The 12,484-nt window shown below is 39.7% G+C and overlaps 1 protein-coding gene across 2 annotated transcripts in view; it reads right to left on the minus strand.

Moving 5' to 3' along the window:
* snx17 (sorting nexin 17) overlaps positions 1-12,484 on the minus strand; it is a 33,679-nt gene that overhangs the window by 9,061 nt on the left and 12,134 nt on the right. For both annotated transcript variants that reach the window (XM_080454032.1, XM_080454031.1), the window contains exons 4-10: positions 10,970-11,034; positions 7,432-7,542; positions 6,365-6,455; positions 4,863-4,950; positions 1,639-1,708; positions 608-700; positions 163-366 (exon numbers count right to left, since the gene is read on the minus strand). In XM_080454032.1, the coding sequence (XP_080310158.1) occupies positions 163-366; positions 608-700; positions 1,639-1,708; positions 4,863-4,950; positions 6,365-6,455; positions 7,432-7,542; positions 10,970-11,034 (722 nt within the window). The remainder of the gene's footprint in view (positions 1-162; positions 367-607; positions 701-1,638; positions 1,709-4,862; positions 4,951-6,364; positions 6,456-7,431; positions 7,543-10,969; positions 11,035-12,484) is intronic.

The following is a 12,484-nucleotide window of genomic DNA, read 5'->3' on the forward strand; positions in this document are numbered from 1 at the left end:
TCCCTATATATATACATTATTTTATAATAATTCTTCATTATTCATAATCGAGGCAAAAGTTTTAAATAATCATATTGATTTGAAGTCATATCGTCCAGCTCTAGTGAAAATGAAAAATATAAAAAAAAGATATTGATAAGAAAAAAAAAATAGTCCACTTACAGAGGAGGTGACCCGCCAGCACCTCATGCGTGTTACTTTGAAGCTTCCCTCCTTCATCTGTTCATTTGGTAGCTTGACGTGGAAGTTGAGCTCGTTGTTACCGGCGCTGACGATCACATGACAGCCCTTCTCAGGGAAGTCGGTGATGCAGGGATCAAACTTGATATAGCCAAAATATTTGAGTGTCTGACCTAGACGGATGAACTGGTGAAAAAAAGACAAATAAATAAATCAGACAATTTTCTTAATCCTCCAAGCAAGAAATGGTTTTATGTAACCGATTCTTTTCCAAAGGACCTTCCAAGGGAAGCAAATGCAAAAGGAATTTAATGGGGAAATTATTATCATACTTGGAAAACTATGATAACTGCATAGCACAAATCCTTGTATTCATGTGAGACACACTTTCAAGGTTGGGCAATTCACAGTAGATGGTGTTGCTTACTTCTTTCTTGGAGCCTTTCTCCTGCAGTGACTTAAGCTGCCTGTGCTGGTCTTTGTTGACGAGTATCCAGCCTCGCTCAATGTCAGACACTGTCTGGAAGGGCACAGAGAAGAAACCATGCTTGGTACACTCATTTTCTTTTGTAGTGAGGAAGTTATTCAGCCACTTTAACCCTGGCATCCCTATTTTGCGAATGTCATTTTAGAGTAGATGAAAATCCCAAAATGTTTTTCATTGTAGAAACTATCTACATTTTCCAAAATATAAAAGATAGCCAGTCTAGAAGCATCGCGTTAATACATGTTGTGAGCTTGTAGACCGGCTATGTTTTCCATTCGACGAACCATGAAGTATTTTGGGCTATTGGTTATGTAATTTTGTAACATCGACTGAGAAAAGGTGGAATAGTTTAGAAATGCAATCATCAAATGAAAACCTTATGAAATATAAATGCATTTGCATGTGTGTTATTCTCGGGAACCCATGCGTTTTCTTTCATGTACGTAGACACACGCATGAACACTCTCTCTCACCGACGGTGTTCTTGGACCTCCACACTCTGCTGTGCACACTGAAGCAGCACTTACCAAAACCAGGTTTTTTATCAAGCCAGCCATCTCTAAAAAGCTTGAGAAAATATAGCATAGTTGCTATGGCTAAGGAGATCTGATATAAATAGGAACACAGGGGCAAAGAGAGCCAAAGCCAAACCATGTCAACACCACCATTAGATAATTGATGGACCCAAGAGAAAAATCACATTTTATAAACTTTCAGATATTATTCATGTCAATGAAAAATTTATAAAAGTGTAAGAAGTTGATGAAAAGAAGGCAAATGCCTTTTTTTCCGATTTTCTGTTTAGCTCCATTGTTCTGGGGGGTTTAGTAAAGGACCTCTTGTTTTCATTAACTGTGCATACTAGTGTTGCTGAAAGTGAATGCCTGTGTCTGTTCCAGCCATGTTGTGTAACAAAACGGGCAAAAGATTTTAAAACCACTGGTGACATTTGTACTGACCCCCATACATACCTGGGCATACAGCAGGTTAAGGCCCACTCTGTTTTCCATGACATCATTATCATACGCCAGATCCCAGTAGCTGCAGGGATTGAAGGGGGGGAAAGGCATTTAGTTTACAGTTCTCGAAACAAAATTCACAATTAATTGCTCCAGTGGGTCATACCATCTGAAAAGCACCCAAGAATTGTCAAAAATGTAGAACACATTTAACGAAATGTGATTTGTGTATAGTAGTAGTTGTCTCTTGATTTCAGCATTCCCAGATAAAAAAAGGCTGTTATATTGTTGGTCATAAAGTTTAATTAACTGTCAACAGTTGACACCATCTGGCAGCAGGCCCAGAATGTGAACCATAGAGTTGAACAAGAGACACTGCTTTCAATAAGTTGTGTATGGGCTACAGAGAGACATTAATACATGCATAGTCAACTCCGTATGCATGTGTGTGTGTGTATATGTGTGTGTGTGTGTGTGTGTGTGTGTGTGTGTGTGTGTGTGTGTGTGTGTGTGTGTGTGTGCGTATGTGAGCTCCACTGTCCTGCTTCTAATGGAAGCTATCTCAATTTAAGTCAGCATTCGGTTGGCGCTATCATTAAAATAACTGTTTGGAAATGATATTATCGTATCGAAAGAGGTATAGTCAAAAACTTTGTGAGATTGGATTGAGGATTTACCATTGCATTTCTGTAACTGGTGACACTAGATGTGCACAAACAACTCATCCACTTTCCGATGAATCTCTCCCTTCTCAATTTCCCTCATTAGCATCTCTCTCCATCCTGATGCCTCCATTAATGCAGTAATCTGGGCAATACCTTTAAAATTTTTCTGCTGGTAGCAAACTTCTGAGTAAGGGTGAGTCATAGAGGGAACTGAGAAGTTGTTAAAAGGAGGTATTAACAAAGTTAACTGGCCACATTAGCAATTCAAAAACACCAGCAGGGAGAAGATGAAGGAGAATGAAAAAATAGGGAGTGAAGAGTGGGATGAAAGGGAGTCCTCATATGTGCATCTTTGAGTGTGTTTCTTTGTCAGCTATAATTTCAAGTAAATGCTAATGTTATTAACAATTCATATAACATTTAATGCAAACCAGACTGGTTTTCCTTCATAAAATATCTGCCTCGAATTATGAAATGTAATGTCAATCAACCCTGTTTTGATGGCTCAGTACACAATACAAGAGCTACACAAGAGATAATTACTTCCATTGTGTCCCAGAGAAGCTAACCAAACCTTTTTGATTCACTTTCACATTCTCGCATACTCACAGCAAAAATAACTAAATCACAATAAGCAATTTCCAAATTGTAGATGCCTTATGTCAATACATTAGTTATTAATCTTGTAATAAATATTAGATTTTTTAGCACAATCGCAATATTTGGTGAACAATTTTTTTTCCACAGACCTAACTTTGACCCTATCTCAATAAAGCTACAATCTGTATGCTTCATGTGTTCCCAATGAAGAGAGGTAAATGCAATGTCCAAACTACAATAAAGATGGTGGCGCATCTAGTGTCCAATCCAGTGCACCGTCTGCTTCAAATAACTTTATTTGGCATCGTCAACAGGTAGATGTCCTACCCGTCATCAGGGTCAAGATTTATCAATGGAAGAGTAGGGAGAACAACTCCAGCAACTGCAGATGTGCTAGTTATATTGTATTAACATACCACAGAGAATGGTTCAAATAATGTTTTATTCATTAAAATGTAACTATGGGGTCCACTCCCCCCCCCACCTGTTAGTTGTGCATTCACCCTCCCCTCGCTGCACTACACACAGTGAAACTAGGTCAGGGGCATAAGCCTTTCCTTCAGGCAGACAGAAAAGTCAACATCCTGTGTACCTCAGTCAGCAGGAGGTAGGGTGACGAAATAAGGGACAGAGATAGAGGAAGAAGAGGGCAGATGTCATGTACAGAAGAGCATTCATCAACTTGAGGTAGCAACCTACAGACGTGGCATCAATCGGGTCAAGAGATAGTCTGATCGGACATTTGGTTGGATGAGTGGATCTACCCTTTTCCCTCATGCTAGCTATGCTCCCAATATATAATGTACACCGTTATTTGTTATTTATCTTCACTGAATAAAGTTATTTTTGACAAAATGTTGGCCTGCGTCATTTCTGGCTGCTTGCTGATGTCCTGTTCTCTGGGTAAATACTTGTGGATACTTCTATACCTCCATATGGTCCCACTTACACGGAGCAGCTGGAGACATGCTGGAGCAATTTCAGGTTAAGAGCCCCTTTGGCTTTGCTGGGGCGACAGTTAAACCCACCAACTGTCTGGTCAGAACAACTACAGTACTTGAAGGGAAATACTCCGGCCCATGTTTCAAATTAAGTACCACGTGGGGACTTTGCAGAAGACGGTCACGTCAGATAAGCAGACATGTTCCTACCCACACAGTTGCTCTGACGTCTTAAGCTCAATTCATGTTTTTATAAGTCAAGCATTACAAATGTGAATCTTTTGCCTGCCTATTTACAGGCTAACGCAAATGCACAATAATTCAGTATTTACTGGTGTTCTCATAGCCCATTGATTATGACTAATGGTATACTATAGCATACAACGCATACTGCACTTAATTTGATTCTCAAGTTAGCCGTTGGATTCTACTTCTCTACTTCTCATTCTTTTTTCAGACTTGCTTGAGATAAGTAATTCGAGACAAAAAAATATTTCTTATGTCAAAGTTACATTATCATTGTGTTTAAATGTATTTTAAAGTGCAGGTTGATCGCAGAAAATTGTTACTAGAGACATTACTTATTTTCAAACTACCAGTATCTCTATTATTATCTTGTACATGGAATTGTTGGGTTAGCACAGTCTTGTGGAACATGCCACACCAACTTTTCACTGCTTGTACCTGTATTAGTGAGCGACAAATAAACGCCTCTTGATTCTTGACTGACAAACCAAATTAAAGACTGCAAGACTTAAACTGTATAATCATATCAGCCAACATTGACTCACTTATATTACTCAATTAAGTAAGGTAAGGTTTTAATGACTTTGGAAAAAATTTACTGTATACATTACAAACAAAATCTAAAAACAAATCCATTCATGGGAAAAGGTGTATAGGCCTATTTGTGTACGATCAGTAGGCCCAAAGCTGTGATTAGATAATGAATGTAATGAATGAATTGAGGCCACCACGCTGGTATGGTCATTTAAAAGTTAAAGTTGTGCTGTGAGTGGGTGTTCGGTACCTTTTCCGTAGGAGTATGTGAAATTCTGAGCTTCGCAAGCTGGTGATCGATACATAAGGCAGCTCAAACTCTTGCAGCTTCCGTACAACTGATGGAGAGAAAAGGTAAATGAGAGGCAAACAAAGAGAGAGAGAAAAAGCTGATCTCAAGGACATTTAGATTATGGTGGTGACAACAAACATTGAGGGATGGGTAGAGTCCATCTGGACTGATCCCAGCAGGGATCACAGGCGCTCGTGCATGCGCGTAAATGAGAAAAAAAGTTCATCATCTGGTGAGTGTGTATAAATAGACCACAGCTATTAAGTCAAAGTCCATTTTGCAAGGACAGTGAAAGGAGAAACTGTAAATGATGCTTGTTGCTGTAATTGTTCTAGTCATCAATAAATATGAGCAACAATAGTACAAAGATAATGAATAAAAAGCATATATAGAAATTCATTTTGTAAAGTGAGTTTTTTTCTTTTACAGTTTGGAAAACAGCATGAGCTATACAGCAAATGCTACAGCAGTTAACTTTCATTTTTTAAATCACTAGGATAAAAAGAAGAACAGCTACAAAGTAAATGTTTTTCAAAAATTGGGAGGGCAACCCAAGAGTTATATGCAATATGCAGACCATGTTCAAACACTGATATCAATATGCTAGTTTTATTCTACATGTCTCAGCATATTGTACCAAAGCTGCATTACTTGCATCACTTTGAGAATGGCGTAATTTCTACTCTCTATCTCCTGTCAGACATTAAATCAATTCCTCTGGATATGCCATACTGTCGATAGTCCCAACAACACATTTTAATTGATTGAGGCCTGCTGGGATGGAGTTTATCCAGCAGTGCAGTTGCAGGAAACATGTGGCCCTACTCTATCACATTTTTTGTTTACTACACTATGCCAAAGAATTAAGGGGAAAAAAAGAGAGAAGAACAAAATGCCTACAATGTCCGTAGATTCCAACAGTTTAGATTGTATTGTTCAACAGGCACCAATTCCAGCTCAGAGTGACTGAATCTGGCATGAGGACTGGAGAAGCATTTGGCATGTGGAAGTGGAAAAGCAAACCTTGGGTGAAGGGAGACCCCACAGGGCTGTGAAAGATTCAAGACCGAGGGCTAGGAAACTGAAGCATTTCACAGTGAATGCTTCATGTATTATTTGCAACAAGTGAAAATATTCTACACTACGTGCTATATAAACAAAGATTTTGTTTTAAACCAGACCTCCAGATAGTCAGACAAACAGGCCGAGTTCTGTTGGATCTGACCCAAAGGTAGCCTTTCCCTATTCTTAGGAGAACATTCCAGCAACGGTACTAAATACCATGACATTGGTTTACCTTTGTAATCTACCCACGCTAGCCCAAGTTGACAAGACATTGAGAAAATAAACTACGGCCAAGTATGAACTTTAGTTATTTGATAATCCACAGTAGCATGTCAATGACATTTTTGAAATTGCTTAAATCTCTGATTTGGAAAATGGAAAAAGTGAGCACTTACATGTTAAACCACCATCCACGCCTTCTCGGACTAGGAACAGGCTGAAGTAACCGACCAGGTCATCTGGGAGGTCAAGCTTTGATGCAACAGCCTATAGAAAGATAAAGAGGTGACATTTAAATGATCCGTCTACTGATTGTATTGTCCTATGCACCGCTCTGAAGTCCATCTTGCTGTTGCGGAGGACCTCATGGTCAATATACTGTATTTTCCCAACAGCTGAATACTCCATGAAGCTAAAGTTACAACTATAATGCTGACAAAGGGCAGCTTGTGACGTTAGCCCACTGAGGTACAACTGCTTTGTACTGCTTTTTATGTGTGTAATTTACGCCAAAGAAGAGCACAGCCGAGAAAATGATTGAACGTTGGCTTGGTTGTGTGGTCCCCAGCCGGGTCATACCAAAGACTATAACAATGGGACCCAATGCCTCCATGCTTGGCTCTCAGCATCAAGGGTTGGATTTGGGGGCAAGTCCCTGCGACATACTAGCATCATGTCCAGGGAGTATACTTGTACGTCATGGCTGGGGGAGATGTACTTGTACAACAAGCCGCCTCACGCTACACAAACAGGAGATAGGCTACTGCCCTATGGGCCACATGGCTGGGCAAGGCTTACTTTGGTTGTGCGATTCATCATGCTTCATGCTATTGGCTGCATGACCTTCTGCGTTTCATAATCTATGTATGTATATCTAGTGTTTAAAGAACAGCCTATGGTGTAGCATTGTTGCAAAGTAGTTCCTAGCATTGTCTTGGTGTGCTGTAGAGGTACAACAGTTTATCAAACGAATTGATTTAATCGATTATAATAAATAATCAATTTGAATACAAATCGATTTTCACAAATTGCAGATTTCGCTATTTTTGCACGACAGTTAAACAACGTATAAAATAGGGCTTTAAGTGGTTAATCAGACTAGTCGATTATAATAAAATTGAGTGTCTTTGCGTTGATTCGTTGATATATCAAAATGACATTGCGCAAAAGCTTTAAAACTGCTGAGGAGTTTAAATATGATCAAATACATGAGTCAACCAGGCTAAGGCACCGCAGAACCCACCTCAAGAACATCCTCTGTCTGGTCTGAAGTCAGGATGTTCACTGTAACCTTCTGACCATTGGAGAGGGAGATCTCTAGAGCAACCTCTTCTGTGGGAATCTGCTGGGTCTCCTGTGGTGAACATCAAAAGGCATGAACGATCAACTTCAGGTCAACTACGGTACATGGTGGTCCTTGTGATCAAACAACAGTCAGAGATGCAGTTCAATCATAAGCTGCTCTGGGCAGAGTTCCTTTGAAGAACTTGTTGTAAATGCACTCCATGTAAAAACAAGACCTACAGGCACACTACAGTATCTCAATAGTGCGACAAAATGTAAAAAACAACAACAAAACAATTGATGATTAATATTAATGCCAGAATCAGGGGGGTAGGGGTGTATTGTATATTAATGAGGTGGTATAATCATGCAACGTGATTGGTTGACAGGTGTGGTATAATAACCTTATACCATAGCTATGATATGAAGTCAAAGTTTTTGTACAGTTCTATATCACGCTGCGTCAAAAAAAAAAAAAAAAACCTGTTAGGCTACAAATTGTGCTCCAAGATGAAATCCACAACATCTTTGTGGAGGCTTAAACATGGATGAGCAATGCATGTATCTGGGACAAATCCACCTTAAAAGGACACACAAGAGCTGCACAAAGATGAGATTGAAAGCAAACAAGACGAAATGAAGCAAACAACGTTAAGCACACAAACTGGGCCTTTAAATGCTTATTGATGGGTGACAGGAAAATGGTGTATTTTGAAATCTTCAAAATGCATCAAAGGTGTGGGTCAATTACATTTTGTGAGGTTTCTATGCCAGTGCCAGAAACGGCAAAGGATAGTTATTAAAACTGGCCTATTTTAATTCGGAAGTGTCTATAATGTTCACGTTACAATATTTGTCCTGTTCGTGTTGGGCCAAACAATGCCCCTTAGCTGTGATAGGACAATATATCATGGCCTGTGAGATATAGCTTAATATATTGTCTTAGTGACAATAAAGGACAAAGTATTGTATCGTATCATAACTGAAAGGAAAGACTGTGGAATCACCCAAATCCTGCAATCTGCTTATTAGATTATAAATGATTGTTTGTGTAAAGTTGAGGGGGGACGTTAGAGGAAAGGACATGGTGTAACACAAATGGTTAGGGTTCATCCTCCGGTTAGTATGAATGTGCTCAGCAAGTTCATGGCAAGTTCATTCATTTTTGCCGTAAGGTAACGCTAGAAAAAAAGGCCATGGGGTTTCATTCTCCATGCAGCATGAAGATGCACAGCAAAATCCATCTCCATGCCACCAGTTGTTTTCAAGATAAGTTTGGGACCAAATGTTTGACTGATGATAGACAGACATTGCTAGCAGGGCTAAAACTGTGCACCATAAATGTAATGATTTTCACAGTAACATTAACGTTAACATTCTTCATGGTGGTTGTGTAAAACTGCTGCAAACACCCTATGTATTTAGTTTGAATACCTACAGGAAGTCTGAACATGTTCAGTCATCTGTATGCAGAATCAGATAAAAGGTCACCCATTTAATATGCTATAGTTATTTGAACGAACATGGAAAACAAAGGAATGTTGTTGGCTATCCACGAGTCTTTCATTTTATGATGAGCATTATTAATAAATAACAGTTATTTGGATGATAACAAAAAAACTATCAATATTGGACAAACTGGGACACAGACTTTTTCCTCTCCCAGATAGACTCTTAAAATCATCTCTTATCCTCCCTCTCTGTCAACAAGGGGTCTCAAAGTGCATGTTTATCACTAGGGTGCAGAGGAGATGAGAACACCGCAAGGGAACTCATCTCCTATTCTGCACCTGCTGTTCCCACAGCGCGAGAGAATAGGAGGAGGGGAGGGGATGGGTTCAGAGAGGGAAACGGAGAATCCCATGTGGGAGCAAGAAAGAAGGAGGGGGGCAGAATGGATGACATGCCTACGTGCTGATCTTTGTGATTGTCGACGTTGGGAACACAGTGCACTGCTTGACGAATAAGCAAACAGTAAAAGGGTTGCGTCGAATCCATGGGTTTATTTGGCACGTAAGTATTCATATAATATATTTACATGGTATCCCTTTTGCTCTTACTTCATACTCGAGAGTATGACGTAAGGTCCGTATGAATATGGTCGTATAATGTAGAGCGCAACCGATGTGTTGGCCAGACCAATGGTTCAAATACTGTATACTGCTGAGCCAATCAAACAAAGCTATGAGAAAATGAACCTGAACAGGAAACAGGTATGTTACTTTCTAGAAACCCGACTACAATTATGCACACTTGCACAGAGACTATTATGCAGCCAATGTGTCACAATTATTTACTATTTACATATTTTTACAAGATGGCAGATCTACAAGTTCTACGGTAGATCGGTTATTTAAAAAAAACGTAACTTGGCACCTAGGCTCTAAAGTAGCCTCACAGCGTGTAGCGAGTTCGAGTCCCGATCCTGACGGCCTTTGCTGCATATCTCTCTCCCGATTACCTGTCAGCCTACTATCCTATCAATAAAGGCATAAAAGCCACAAAAAATAAATAAATAACCTAACATAAGTAGTTAAATGAAATACCGTTCAGTTCATGTGTGTAATTTATATTAATTGTTCGCTTGTTCATTGTATAATTAAATGCTAAATGTATTTTTCATATATTGAAGTTAAAAATATACTTAGTGGAAATGTTTTTATAAGCTAAATATCAGCTAAATATTAACAAACAGATTTCAAGATTATAATTTTTTACTAAATATCGGTCAAAACCAGTAATTGGTAGCAAGACACTCCGAAACTGTGATCAGACCCAAAGATCGGACATCGGTCGCGTGTAGTACGCATGCAGACCAACAACTGTAGAAAGGCTCTGCAGGCAAGTAGCAACAACCATACCAGTAATTGTGTTTGTATGATCTCATCTGTCTCCAGCATTATTACAGCCTACAGCTTTGGCACTCGGTCGGCGCAACATAAAAAGCCTGTTGATGAATTCACAAGGAGGAATCATAACGTGTCTCCTATTTTCAATATTTTAATGTAATATGGTCTGAAGGTTAAAAGCGATCCAACTCCCACACAGGGCGTAACTATGTTGTTAAATTTGACCAAGGGTGGCAACGCTGCCTCCTCACAGTCTCAGATTGGACACAGTGATTTCACACATGCACGTGCAAACCGACACTGCAACTCATACTTGCTTGTGATTTGCTGAACGACTGACTCATAACACAGAGGCGGCAGACATCATAACAATCTGGTCCACCAATATGAAAAAGTCATCTCAACTCCATCAGATGGGAATGTGTGCTGCTCCAAACTGTGACAACCATAAAGAATACAGCCTCCTCACTCCACAAGTAACAGTGTCACTAAAAGTAATTACCAGGCTGGCAGCAATTACTGCATCAGCCTTTTGGCTCAAGGCACACACGTTCTGCCTCCTCGCAGGCCTGGCTGCTGCCCATGTTGACGGAACAACAACATTTAAAAAAATAAAAACTGCCCGGTAGGGAATCAAGCACCACCCACCTGCTGGGCTTTTCTCAAGAAGCTGTTGAACATCTCACTGGCTCCAAGCAATGGGTCCTGACGCACTGTTAAAGAATAGGAGAAGACAACAACACAAATCACCAAATTAGTCATCCTTCACTTATATTTTTTGAGTGGAAAGTAAAGGGATAGTGGAAGGGAAGTCAACTCGGCCCCTTTACAGTGTGAGCTTCATCAACACCACTGGTTACACAATAAAAGATGACTAATAGTCTTTACAAAGTAATAATAAAGTTAGGGTTAGACAACATTTTAGGAAGGAATGTTTCAGTGTCAAGCTAGCAGCATGTTTTTTTTCGAAAATTTTTATCCCATGATTTTGTAACCCCATTTTTTACACCCAGTGCCAATTGTCTATGTAATCCTGGGCACTACCTTCCCTCCGCCAACCTAGGGAGGCCAGGGCCGAGCTCATGCTTCCTTCAATGCATGAGAGCCAACTGACCTTCTTATCACCTGACAGGGAAGAGTTTCCCTGGTTGGACGTAGCGCGTGGAAGGAACACGTTATTCCAACCAGTTCCTTTCCCCTCCATCAGGCGCCCTGGCTGGCCAGGAGGAGGCAGTTTAGTGACCAGGATTACTGCATGTTTTTGTGAGGGTACCTACCCTAGGAGGCATGTGTGTTTTAACACTGGGAAAAGCCTGACGCTGAAATGTAGGTAGATAAGGTAAGATGTATTTGAACAATATGTGCAGGCTATATGTTGATACCCAAGTGCAGAGGTACAATGTACCAGGAGTAGTCCTGTGATACAGTAAGATAGCTAGTAGTAGCTCATAAAAACGTCAGGTAGTCAAAGACATGTCATATAAGGTGAATGACAGGAGTAGTACTACAGTTGAGTGGCGCAAATGAAGGCAGGAAAGACTGGTAATGCCGAAAAGGCAAGAATGTATATTCTAAGGTGAGCCATCCATGAATAAGTAATGAGTTTACAGGATTTAAGCAGGTTATATACAATCATCCTTTCAGCAAATTCAGCCATTTTATTGTCTTAAATGTACTTGACATAATGTAAACAAATAGTACATACTCAATGTTACTGATAACAACTGGTCATCTGGCCTGGTGTCAATGATTTGGAAATTATTTCTAGAAAGAATTTGGCTCAGCTTAGATCAATATGAGTCCCCATACTTTATGAATGACACAATCCAGTTGATGAAGTCAGTTTAATTAATACTTCAGCTTCCATTGAGGTGCCAGTGTTCATTTTATAGTGAATTATAGTTCATTAATTCATTGTATGAATACATTACATGATTAACTACAACCACAAATGCTTGCTAGTAAAACTGTAGCACATTTCGAACTCCAACCCTTCCACAAAATGCAGTGCACTGTAGGTCTACAGTATTTACTGTATGCGAACATTGATTACAACACATAAGAAAGGCTATACAACACATACAAATGGCTATACAACACAGCTTTGCAATCCAAAGGAGATTGTCATGGTGGTAAATTTTCCATAACCATGATGTAACCAAG

The sequence above is a fragment of the Gymnoscopelus braueri genome (assembly GCF_963280865.1).
Source record: "Gymnoscopelus braueri genome assembly, chromosome: 16".
Lineage (NCBI taxonomy): Eukaryota > Metazoa > Chordata > Actinopteri > Myctophiformes > Myctophidae > Gymnoscopelus > Gymnoscopelus braueri.